Source organism: Triticum dicoccoides, chromosome 3A (assembly GCF_002162155.2).
Source record: "Triticum dicoccoides isolate Atlit2015 ecotype Zavitan chromosome 3A, WEW_v2.0, whole genome shotgun sequence".
In the NCBI taxonomy this organism is placed as follows: Eukaryota; Viridiplantae; Streptophyta; class Magnoliopsida; order Poales; family Poaceae; genus Triticum; species Triticum dicoccoides.
The window spans coordinates 249,034,162-249,045,042 of record NC_041384.1 but is presented as its reverse complement, the minus strand read 5'-3'; the positions used below and the strand labels follow the sequence as shown (position 1 = coordinate 249,045,042).

At 45.6% G+C, this 10,881-nt stretch overlaps 1 protein-coding gene across 1 annotated transcript; it reads left to right on the top strand.

Moving 5' to 3' along the window:
* Positions 1-4,359: 4,359 nt before the first annotated feature.
* On the top strand, positions 4,360-7,864 carry LOC119268016 (probable anion transporter 1, chloroplastic). The gene is made up of 10 exons (XM_037549506.1): positions 4,360-4,945; positions 5,050-5,157; positions 5,294-5,449; positions 5,852-6,067; positions 6,151-6,360; positions 6,445-6,582; positions 6,728-6,829; positions 6,920-6,985; positions 7,093-7,177; positions 7,262-7,864. Exons 1-10 carry the CDS (start codon positions 4,556-4,558, stop codon positions 7,357-7,359), a joined length of 1,569 nt encoding a protein of 522 aa, XP_037405403.1. The 5' UTR covers positions 4,360-4,555; the 3' UTR covers positions 7,360-7,864.
* Positions 7,865-10,881: the final 3,017 nt, after the last annotated feature.

Here is a 10,881-nt window from a genome sequence, read left to right as displayed (position 1 = left end):
ATCGGTTTCCTGGTTTTTTTCGGTTTTGTTTCAAAAACCCGGTTTAGTTTTTTTAGTTAGATCTATTCAAAGAACGTTCTCTATTTAGAACTAGTTAGCGAACGTTCGTTATTTAGTCTTTTCTTTTTCTGTTAGTTTTAGTCAGGGACCTATCCGTAATTAGTTTCTTTACCGTTTAGCCCCTGATCCTCAAACCTTCGTAACTTTTCACTCGTTTGTCCAAATCCAACGAAACCAACGCCCACTGCTTCGTTACGATCTCCTCTATCCAGTAATCCAACTCAAACATGTTTTTGAAATTTTAAAATTTGAATTAGACCAGATTTGAATTCAAACTTCGTTTGTTCATAACTTGAGTTTCGTAGCTCCGTTTGAATTGATTCTTTTTGCAAATCGAAGCTCTTGACCTAAACTTTCTGATAAGGCCAAATTAACATAATTTTGGTACTATTAGAAATTGTTTTATACTGCAAGAATTATTTGCTTGGTTTTGATGTTTTCTGAATCATCTTCTTCGATCTTTCTGACCTTTTGAGTGAGTGCTTATGTGTGGTTACTGTTGCTTGCTTACGATAGATTGACCGGAGTGAGATGAGTAGATCTATCAAGAGTTATGAGTGCGAATCATCTTCATCAACATTGCAGGCAAGTTCACACTTTGATCATATTCCTTTCATACCTAGTTTTTATGCATTAGTTTCAATCTCAAACATTGCATGAGTAGGATTGATAACATGTGGGTAATGGGAAGTAGTTGATGAGGTAGGAACCTATTGCCCTGCATTCAAACCTTGGGAGTTACTATTACGTTATGCTTATATTGCCATGCTATGCTCGTAGACATGGATTGGGTTTGAGAGTATTCATGACAGATGTGAGATTGTTAATTATTGGCTTACTTAAGGTGACAACTTTAACACACATCTGGGTGGATTGAGGCACCTGGGTATTCCAGCGATTGCCTGTTGAGGCACCTGGGTATTCCAGCGATTGCCTGTTTTTCTTTACGGACCGCCACCCAGGCTCAAAGGGATCATGAGTTTATTCATGCTAGAAACTTCTGTGTGCAGCCACAAGCTACTATGGGCTCTAGCATAGTTGATTAAGTAGTGCGAACTCTTACAGTGGTAGACTAGCAGATGTAGGGGAAAGTAGTGTTGGGGAACGTAGTAATTTCAAAAAAAATCCTACGCACACGCAAGATCATGGTGATGCATAGCAACGAGAGGGGAGAGTGTTGTCCACGTACCCTCGTAGACCGGAAGCGGAAGCGTTAGCACAACGCGGTTGATGTAGTTGTACGTCTTCACGGCCCGACCGATCAAGCACTGAAACTACGGCACCTCCGAGTTCTAGCACACGTTCAACTCGATGACGATCCCTGGACTCCGATCCAGCAAAGTGTCGGGGAAGGGTTCCGTCAGCATGACGGCGTGGTGACAATCTTGATGTTCTACCGTCGCAGGGCTTCGCCTAAGCACCGCTACAATATTATCAAGGATTATGGTGGAGGGGGGCACCGCACACGGCTAAGAGAACGATCACGAAGATCAACTTGTGTGTCTAGAGGTGCCCCCTACCCCTGTATATAAAGGAACAAGGGGGAGAGGCCGGCCGGCCCTTGGGGCGCGCCAAGGAGGGGGGAGTCCTCCTCCTAGTAGGAGTAGGACTCCCCTTTCCTAGTCCAACTAGGAAGAGAGAAGGGGGAAGGAAAGAGAGGGAGAGGGAGAGGGAAAGAGGGGCCGTGCCCCCTCCCCTAGTCCAATTCGGACTCCCCATGGGAGGAGGCGCGCCACCTCCTGGGCTGCTGCCCTCTCTCTCCCCTCAGGCCCACTAAGGCCCAATACTTCCCCGGGGGGTTCCGGTAACCCTTCCGGCACTCCGATTTTCTCCGAAATCACCCGAAACACTTTCGGTGTCCTAATATAGCCGTCCAATATATCGATCTTTATGTCTCGACCATTTCTAGACTCCTCGTCATGTCCGTGCTCATATTCGGGACTCCGAACAACCTTCGGTACATCAAAATATATAAACTCATAATGAAACTGTCATCGTAACGTTAAGCGTGCGGACCCTACGGGTTCGAGAATAATGTAGACATGACCGAGACACGTCTCCGGTCAATAACCAATAGCGGAACCTAGATGCTCATATTGGCTCCTACATATTCTACGAAGATCTTTTATCGGTCAGACCGCATAACAACATACGTTGTTCCCTTTGTCATCGGTATGTTACTTACCCGAGATTTGATCGTCGGTATCTCAATACCTAGTTCAATCTCGTTACTGGAAAGTCTCTTTACTCGTTCCGTAATACATCATCTCGCAGCTAACTTATTAGTTGCAATGCTTGCAAGGCTTATGTGATGTGCATTACCGAGAGGGTCCAGAGATACCTCTCCGACAATTGGAGTGACAAATACTAATCTCGAAATACGCCAACCCAACAAGTACCTTTGGAGACACTTGTAGAGCACCTTTATAATCACCCAGTTACGTTGTGACATTTGGTAGCACACAAAGTGTTCCTCCGGTAAACGGGAATTGCATAATCTCATAGTCATAGGAACATGTATAAGTCATGAAGAAAGCAATATCAACAAACTAAATGATCAAGTGCTAAGCTAACGAAATGGGTCAAGTCAATCACATAAATTCTCCTAATGATGTGATCCCGTTAATCAAATGACAACTCATGTCTATGACTAGGAAACTTAACCATCTTCGATCAACGAGCTAGTCAAGTAGAGGCATACTAGTGACACTATGTTTGTCTATGTATTCATACATGTATTATTTTTTGGTTAATACAATTCTAGCATGAATAATAAACATTTATCATGATATAAGGAAATAAATAATAACTTTATTATTGCCTCTAGGGCATATTTCCTTCAAGTAGGTGTAACGGTCTACCCGATCATAAGGTGCTAGCGCTTCTGAAAGACTATGTCTCGGTCATCCGTTTTTCAAATACCATGTAGTGCGAGAATCCCAACGGAGGAGATCGAGTCTTGTGGGGAAAAGTGCACAAACCTATGCAGAGTGTATAAACTAATCATGATTAGCCATGTCCCCGGTTATGGACATCTTGAGTATCTAGTACTTGGATTATCATGTGAATCTCATCATGTGACTTTAATTAATTTTGTTGGATTTTAATGATGGTGTTTAATTGGGATTGAGAGGGTGTCTACACTCTCAATGTTTAACAACCACCATGATAGTTAAATAAAATGTATTCCTTTGCAGTAGGAAAAAAATTGGCTTTTCGCAAAAACCTTACAACCATAGAGCTTTTCCACCAGCCAAATATGCATGTAGTGATAGCCATTGTTCATCATTTCTCTCTATGGTGTGAATTTGCCAATACATTCAATGTACTGACCCGTTGTGGCTGCAACGTCTCATGTTGCATGATTATCTTACGACGAGTGATACGTTAGGGTTACGATTTTCTACACTCAACTTTGTCGTTGGTGTTGATGGGAATCCACAACCTTGTTACTTCCGCTATTTGGATTGAGGTATCCTCGAATACCGTGTGTGTCAGCATACCGATCCACGGATGACACTTAAGCACAGAGACTTGATCCATTCGGGTCGGGTCGCTACACAACCAAGGAGCTAGTGCTTGAGTTGTGCACTTAAAATAAATTTTATGTAAACGCTATCTATATTCCATACCAATATTTGTTATTTACATGCGACATTGTCTTTTATGATCGACGTGCATGGATTTGCATGGATTTGAGAGTCCGAACTTAAGATATATGAATGTCGAGAGGAAAATATGAGGGCCCGTCAGGATGCGCCCACGGGCGTGCCCGGGCGCATCCGCGGACTAATAGGGGGTCTGATTTGGCAGGTCCGGCTATAGATGCTTTTAGATGCTCAGAAGGAAAAGGTAGAAGAATAGGGCCCATTTTGGGTTCTGGCCCACATGCCAGCCGCAGCCCGATCAACAGATGGCCTTAACGCTCTTTTTTTTTGATAAACTTCTTTTTTATTTATTCATAAGTAAAGTAGCATTGTTTATAAATATCATGGACGCTATCCATCCAAATACTTGCAGGAGAAAACCAACCTAGCTAACTTTGCTAGTTCATGAACTATTCGATTACGCTTTTTAGTTAAGCTAGGCATAAACTTGAAGAAGATATTGTGTTGAATTTTTTTACTCCCTCACACGGGCACCTACATAGTCCCTTCAAAAAGTGTCCCTGGGAAGAAATGCAACGCAGATGAGATGATACATGCATGGCATGCCACGTTAGCGTCCAGATGGCGAGCTGCGGTGCGCAGATAGCCTATAGCCAGACACAATCGTCCCGTCGGGGTGGTCGACCAACGAGAGCCATTCGTCTGCCCCAGGCGCGCACGATGGCCACTTCGACGCTTCCCTCGCACCCATCGTCGACTCCAGCTCGCCAGAGGAGGCCGGGGAGTCAAAAATCTAGCTAGCTAGCTAGCTAGCATCTGCGCCGAGCTGATCGAGCACGCAAGCGAGAAGCCACGTCCGTGCACAGGGTAAGGGGAGGACAGGCGCCATGCTCCGCCTGCTCCCGCTCACCCTCTCCACCCAGTGCCGGAGCGGCGGCCCGCCGCCGCACCGCTGCTTCGTCGACGGCGGCTCGCCGTCCCAGAGAGCCGGGCCAGGGCTCCTCGCGAACAACGGAGTTCGCGTTAGAGTCCGGAGGCGAGCGCTCCGCGGGGCAGACGTCCAGCCGGACACCCCGCCATCGCGCAGGGACGGGGATAAGCCGCTGCACGCGGATGCCGAACAGGTGGAGGGCAGCGGCGTGGAGCTGCTGGACTCGGTAAGGAAGCTGCTGCTGAAGGACGCCGAGCCGGGGGAGGAGGAGCAGGGGCAGTTCCCCAAGCGCTGGGCCATTGTCTTCCTCTGCTTCTCCGCCTTCCTCCTCTGCAACATGGACCGCGTACGTGCGCACCCCTAGCTGGGCTGCTTCCCCCACCTCCTCACTCCTCACCACCGACATCCATAGCTACTGAATCTCCAGCAATGGTTGCTATTAATTTGCAGGTAAACATGAGCATTGCCATCATGCCCATGTCCGCGGAGTACGGCTGGAACCCGCAAACCGTCGGCCTCATCCAGTCGTCCTTCTTTTGGGGCTACCTCCTAACTCAGGTCTGTGGTTCAGACCGGGGAGCAACCATTGATTGGTTCATACTGAACATGCACACACTTTGTATCTAAGATTCATGGAAGATCCGCAATTTACTCCTCCCCTTGAGTGTAGTATCTAACACCATTGTCATTGCAGATAGCAGGAGGGATATGGGCAGACAAAGTTGGGGGGAAGACTGTTCTTGGTTTCGGGGTGATTTGGTGGTCGGTCGCCACAGCTCTTACGCCTGTGGCGGCAAAGCTAGGCTTGCCATTTCTCCTTGTTGTGCGTGCTTTTATGGGAATTGGAGAGGTAAGCCTTGATAATCATCCTTACTGTACAAAGCTACGTCACTGTACCACTGTGACTTTGAGTCATAGAATACGGTTCCTAATTTCATGGTGAAGTTGAACATTTGGTGCATTCTGTGTCTTCCAGTTTGCCTTTGGTAATTTGCACTACTTAACCATTTGGTGTGGTGTTTGCATTTCTCTGATTTAGTTGTCGTCCTGTCTGAATTTGCTGTGAAGTTATTGTGATAAAATAAGGGGTACCAGAGCTTAGGTTCAAATATTGCTTTAAACATAGAGAATAAGCCAACTGAGGGAAGGGCCAAATTATATAATAGGAGAAGAAAGGCAAACAAAGTTGTAGTTGATGTTCTTCATACACCGGTGCATCATGGACATGACAAAATATAAATTCTTGCAACAGGGGGTTGCCATGCCCGCAATGAATAATATACTTTCAAAATGGGTTCCTGTATCAGAGAGGAGCAGATCATTAGCTCTTGTATATAGTGGGATGTACCTAGGGTCAGTGACAGGACTCGCATTTTCGCCATTTCTGATACACAAGTTTGGGTGGCCATCAGTCTTCTATTCCTTCGGCTCTCTTGGGACTGTCTGGTTCGCGACATGGGCGGCCAAGGTACTTCGGTGTTGTGAATTACTGTGCAACTTCTCTGATTTTGTTTTCATCATGTCTGAATTTGTTGTCTGTTATCTTAAAAGGCTTATAGTACTCCACTTGAGGATCCGGGGATTAGTGCTGAAGAAAAGAAGCTTATCATTAGTCAAACCACATCAGGAGAGCCTGTTACAACAATTCCATGGGGAGTAATATTGTCAAAACCGCCTGTTTGGGCACTTATAGCTTGCCACTTTTGCCATAACTGGGGAACTTTTATCTTGCTCACATGGATGCCTACGTACTACAACCAGGTACCATCAACATCGTTGTTACCTAATTGAGCATCATGAACTGCAAACCCCTTTCTTTATAATGACAAACTTAATATAAAATAGGTTTTGAAATTCAACCTCACGGAGTCCAGCCTTTTCTGCGTCCTTCCCTGGCTAACAATGGCGATTTCTGCAAATGTTGGTGGTTGGATTGCAGACACACTTGTTAGTAGAGGAACATCAGTGACAACGGTTCGCAAGGTAAATTAAACACTTTGATATTCTGAGTTTATATTCCCCAGTGATGTATTCACTGGGGCTAAGATAACCAGGATCCAGTTTTTGAACTTGTACTAAAGAAAGATGTCATCAATATTGTTACCCTATGCACGTCCACCTGTTGCAGATCATGCAATCAATTGGTTTCTTAGGGCCAGCCTTTTTTCTCAGTCAACTGAGCCATATCGATTCACCAGCACTGGCAGTTTTGTGCATGGCTTGTAGCCAGGTGAGGCTCCCTTTTACTTCTGGTCGTTGATAATATTTTCTTCGTATAGTGCAACTCTGTTTTATATCTGAATCTTTTTCCAAATGTCAGGGAAGTGATGCATTTTCTCAGTCTGGTCTATACTCAAATCATCAAGATATCGGTCCTCGATACGCCGTAATCATCTGACTATAGCATAATATTTCAGTGCACTATAATCTTAGATGTTCTGTAAAGTCGTACTGAATATGCTACCAAAAGGTGATGAACTTCCTGTCTTGCAGGGTGTACTACTTGGTCTCTCCAACACAGCTGGGGTTCTAGCTGGTGTATTTGGCACAGCAGCAACCGGATACATCTTGCAGCATGGTCTGCCCTGATCCTAAACTCTTTATGTTACGTAACATATTACACTGTCAATTTGCACGTCTCATCCTTCAAACAAAAATGCAGGTTCTTGGGACGATGTCTTCAAATTGTCTGTAACTCTTTATCTTGTTGGAACTGTGATATGGAATTTATTTTCAACCGGCGAGAAAATTATCGATTGATATGTATAGCCCGCTTCTGGTTAACGACTCATCCCTGCTAGTAGTAGATACTGCCCTGGGTGGACACAATTCATTCTGCATGCACTGCTCCAACTCCTGGGAAGAAAGAAAGAAGCAAAGAACAGACTGCCAGATCTAATATGTACCAGCAAGCAACAGCTGCACATAATTCAGGATCTTAATTTTGAAACGGAGCATGAATTGAGCACAGGAACGCCAAGCGGCCGGTTGTATAGGGATGTGTAGTGTGCAAGTGATTATAGGTACCATGTACATATCCTGTCATACACGCATAGTGTTTTTGACCTGTAAGCCTCTTTTCTTTTTCTTTTTGGAATAGCTCACTTCTGTGACATATCATTGTAGTCTAGTTTTGTTTCCTGATTATTTCAGGATCATAAACATGGATGCACTGAACATTTGATGAGTATTTAACACTCACTTTGATCTATACAACTTTTGTAGCATGTATGTTTAAATGAGGAAGTGCAACTCTGTTTCATCCTGTGAACGCTCAGATGTTCAGGTTCTTTGTGGTGGAACCAGCCCATCGTAATTCAAGTCCTAGACTTGGCACTGATGCTCGCATTCAAGCTTCACAACAATGTTCGTTTAGTGGGAGGATATGTTCTCGTTGACTACGAAACGCATGTGGTGGCTTCGTCAAATCTAAAGATGTTGTGACTGCTCCGTATCAGGGTGGTGCTTATAGGTGTAGGGTGTACATGCGTACATTCATAGGGGTGACAGAACTGGTGGCTAGGGTTAGGCTCGTTCTGGTCCTCTCACGCTTTGTCCCCGTGAGCGACCCGGGGCAACCCTTGCTCGTCGCCTCTCTCCCCTTTCCTCCCAACGCTCCTCCCCCACCGCCATCACGAGGCGCTGACAGGCAAAGCCCGATCGACGCAGGTGGCGGTGGGGCCTCTTTCCTCTCCGCTCGATCCAAGGGATGGCTTGGGATGATTCCGCGGGTGGAGAGGCTTGGTTGTCACGGGGACCAGCTGCACGAAGGGTGAGTGGGTGGCGTCGTTCTTGCTGCTGGTGTGCCGGCGCCCTAGATCTCACTGGTGGTGCGACGGCTACGAAGACTTCTTCCTCAGGTGGAATCATGCGGCCGCCCTCTGGCTAGGCTGCTGTGATGGATTCTTTGATAGGAAGAAAATGAGCCACTTTTGTGAGTTTGTCGATGACAACGAAGATAGCATCATTGCCACGCTTGGACTTTGGAAATCCAGTCACGAAGTCCATCTCAATATGATCAAACTTCCATTCTGGAATGGCAAGAGGTTGGAGGAGACCAGCTGGTCATTGGTGTTCTGCTTTCACTCTTCTGCAGACATCACATTCATTCACGAACTGAGCAATCTCGCGCTTCATTCGAGTCCACCAATACGACTGCTTGAGGTCATGGTACATATTTGTACTTCTAGGGTGAATAGAGAGGAGTGAATTGTGAGCCTCGTTCATAATGACTTTACGAAGGTCACCTTTAGGCACAACAATGCGATCCTCGAAGAATAGAGTATCCTTGTCATCAAGACGATAGCACTTGTACTTGGGTTGACTCTTGGCAATCCCAATCTTCACCTTCCTCACCATAGCATCAAGAAGTTGAGCCTCACGAATCTGATCTTCCAAAGTAGGAGAGACTTGGAGGTTGGCGAGGAAACCTTGAGGAACAACTTGAAGGTTGAGTTTGCGGAAAGCTTCACAAAGCTCGGGTTGGTAAGACTTGAGAATCAAACTGTTGCAGTAAGCCTTCCTGCTCAATGCGTCAGCAATTATATTGGCCTTTCCTGGAGTATATTCGATACTCAGATTATACTCTTGAATCATCTCGACCCAATGAGTCTGCCTGAGGTTGAGATTAGGCTGAGTCTAGATGTACTTGAGACTCTTATGATCAGTGAAGATGTCCACTTTTCTTCCCAATAAGAGATGTCTCCAAGTTAAAAGAGCATGGACGACTGCCGCCAACTCGAGATCGTGAGTGGGGTAGTTCTTTTCGTTGGGCTTCAACTGGCGAGAGGTATAGGCCACAACTTTCTTCTCTTGCATCAACACTGCACCAAGACCTTGAAGGGAAGCATCACAAAAGACCTTAAATGGTTTGGATTCATCAGGAGGAGTCAGAACTGGAGCAGTGACTCACTTCTCTTTCAGGGTGTTGAAAGCGATGTCACATTCAGGCGACCAAACATACTTCACATGCTTCTGCAAGAGGTTGGAAAGAGGCTTCGCGATCTTAGAGAAGTTCTCAATGAACCTTCGACAATAGCTTGCGAGCCCAAGGAAGCCGCGGAGTTGCTTCACGTTCTGAGGTGGTTCCCAATTCACAATTGCAGACACCTTCTCAGGATTAACCGCTATGCCCTTGGCAGAGATGATATGCCTAAGGTAGAGAACCTCATCGAGCCAAAACTCGCACTTTGAAAACTTGGCATAGAACTGATGTTCTCTGAGCTTATCCAAAACCAAACGCAAGTGCTTGGCATGATCCTCCTTGTTCTTGGAAAAGACCAAAATGTCGTCGAGGTAGACCAAGACGAAGTCATTTGTGTAGGCGTTGAAGATGAAGTTCATCACGCGAGAGAATGTCGGAGGAGCGTTGACGAGGCCGAAAGACATGACAACGTATTCCTATGAACCATAGCTTGTTCTGAATGCTGTCTTGGGGATATCTTCTTCATGAATGCGAATCTGATGATAGCCCATACGGAGATCAAGCTTGGAGAATACTTGAGAACCTTTGAGTTGTTCAAACAGCTCATTGATGTTGGGAAGTGGGCACTTGTTCTTTATGGTCTTCTTGTTCAATGGATAGTAGTCGACACAAAGTTGGTCCGTTCCATCCTTCTTCTTCACAAAAAGAACACCACAACCCCATGGAGAAGAACTAGGTCGGATGAGACCCATTCACTCTTGAATATCGAGTTGCTTCTTCAGCTCCTTCAAATCTTCAGGTCCAAGTTTGTAAGGACGTTTGCAAACAGGTTCCATGCTAGGCTCAAGATCGATGACAAATTCAACTGGCCGGTGCGGAGGATTCCTGGAAGCTCTTCTGGAAAGACGTCTTGATATTCGCAAATGACTGGAATTTGAGAGATGGCATCCAACTCGCCCTTCTCATTGAGAGAAAACAGTCGGATGGTATCATCCCTTGCGGCAAAGACAATAACATCCTTAGACGAATGAGTCAATTGAATATGCCTGGCAGCACAATCAAGCTGAGCCTTGTGCTTAGAAAGCCAGTCCATTTCGAGAATAAGATCAATATCCGAGTTACCGAGGACCATTGGGGAAGAAAGAAACTTATAGTCGCCCAACGTGGTCGTAACATCTGGAACCTCCAAACTGGCACTCAAACATTTGCCGGGAGAAAGAATATCCATTGATTTGCCCAAATGAGAAGAAACGAATTCATTCTTGGCAAAAAATGGCTTTGACATAAAACAATGCAATGCACCAGTATCAAAAAGTACTTTTGCAGGAACATCGTTAACAGGAAGGTTACCCATGATG

Excerpts from the sequence above, each read along its gene's own strand:
- LOC119268016 (XM_037549506.1), top strand. The coding sequence starts at position 4,556 with ATGCTCCGCCTGCTCCCGCTCACCCTCTCCACCCAGTGCCGGAGCGGC. Across the intron at positions 5,158-5,293 it reads GGGGCTACCTCCTAACTCAG|ATAGCAGGAGGGATATGGGC; the intron begins GTCTGTGGTTCA and ends TTGTCATTGCAG. Across the intron at positions 6,986-7,092 it reads ATATCGGTCCTCGATACGCC|GGTGTACTACTTGGTCTCTC; the intron begins GTAATCATCTGA and ends CCTGTCTTGCAG.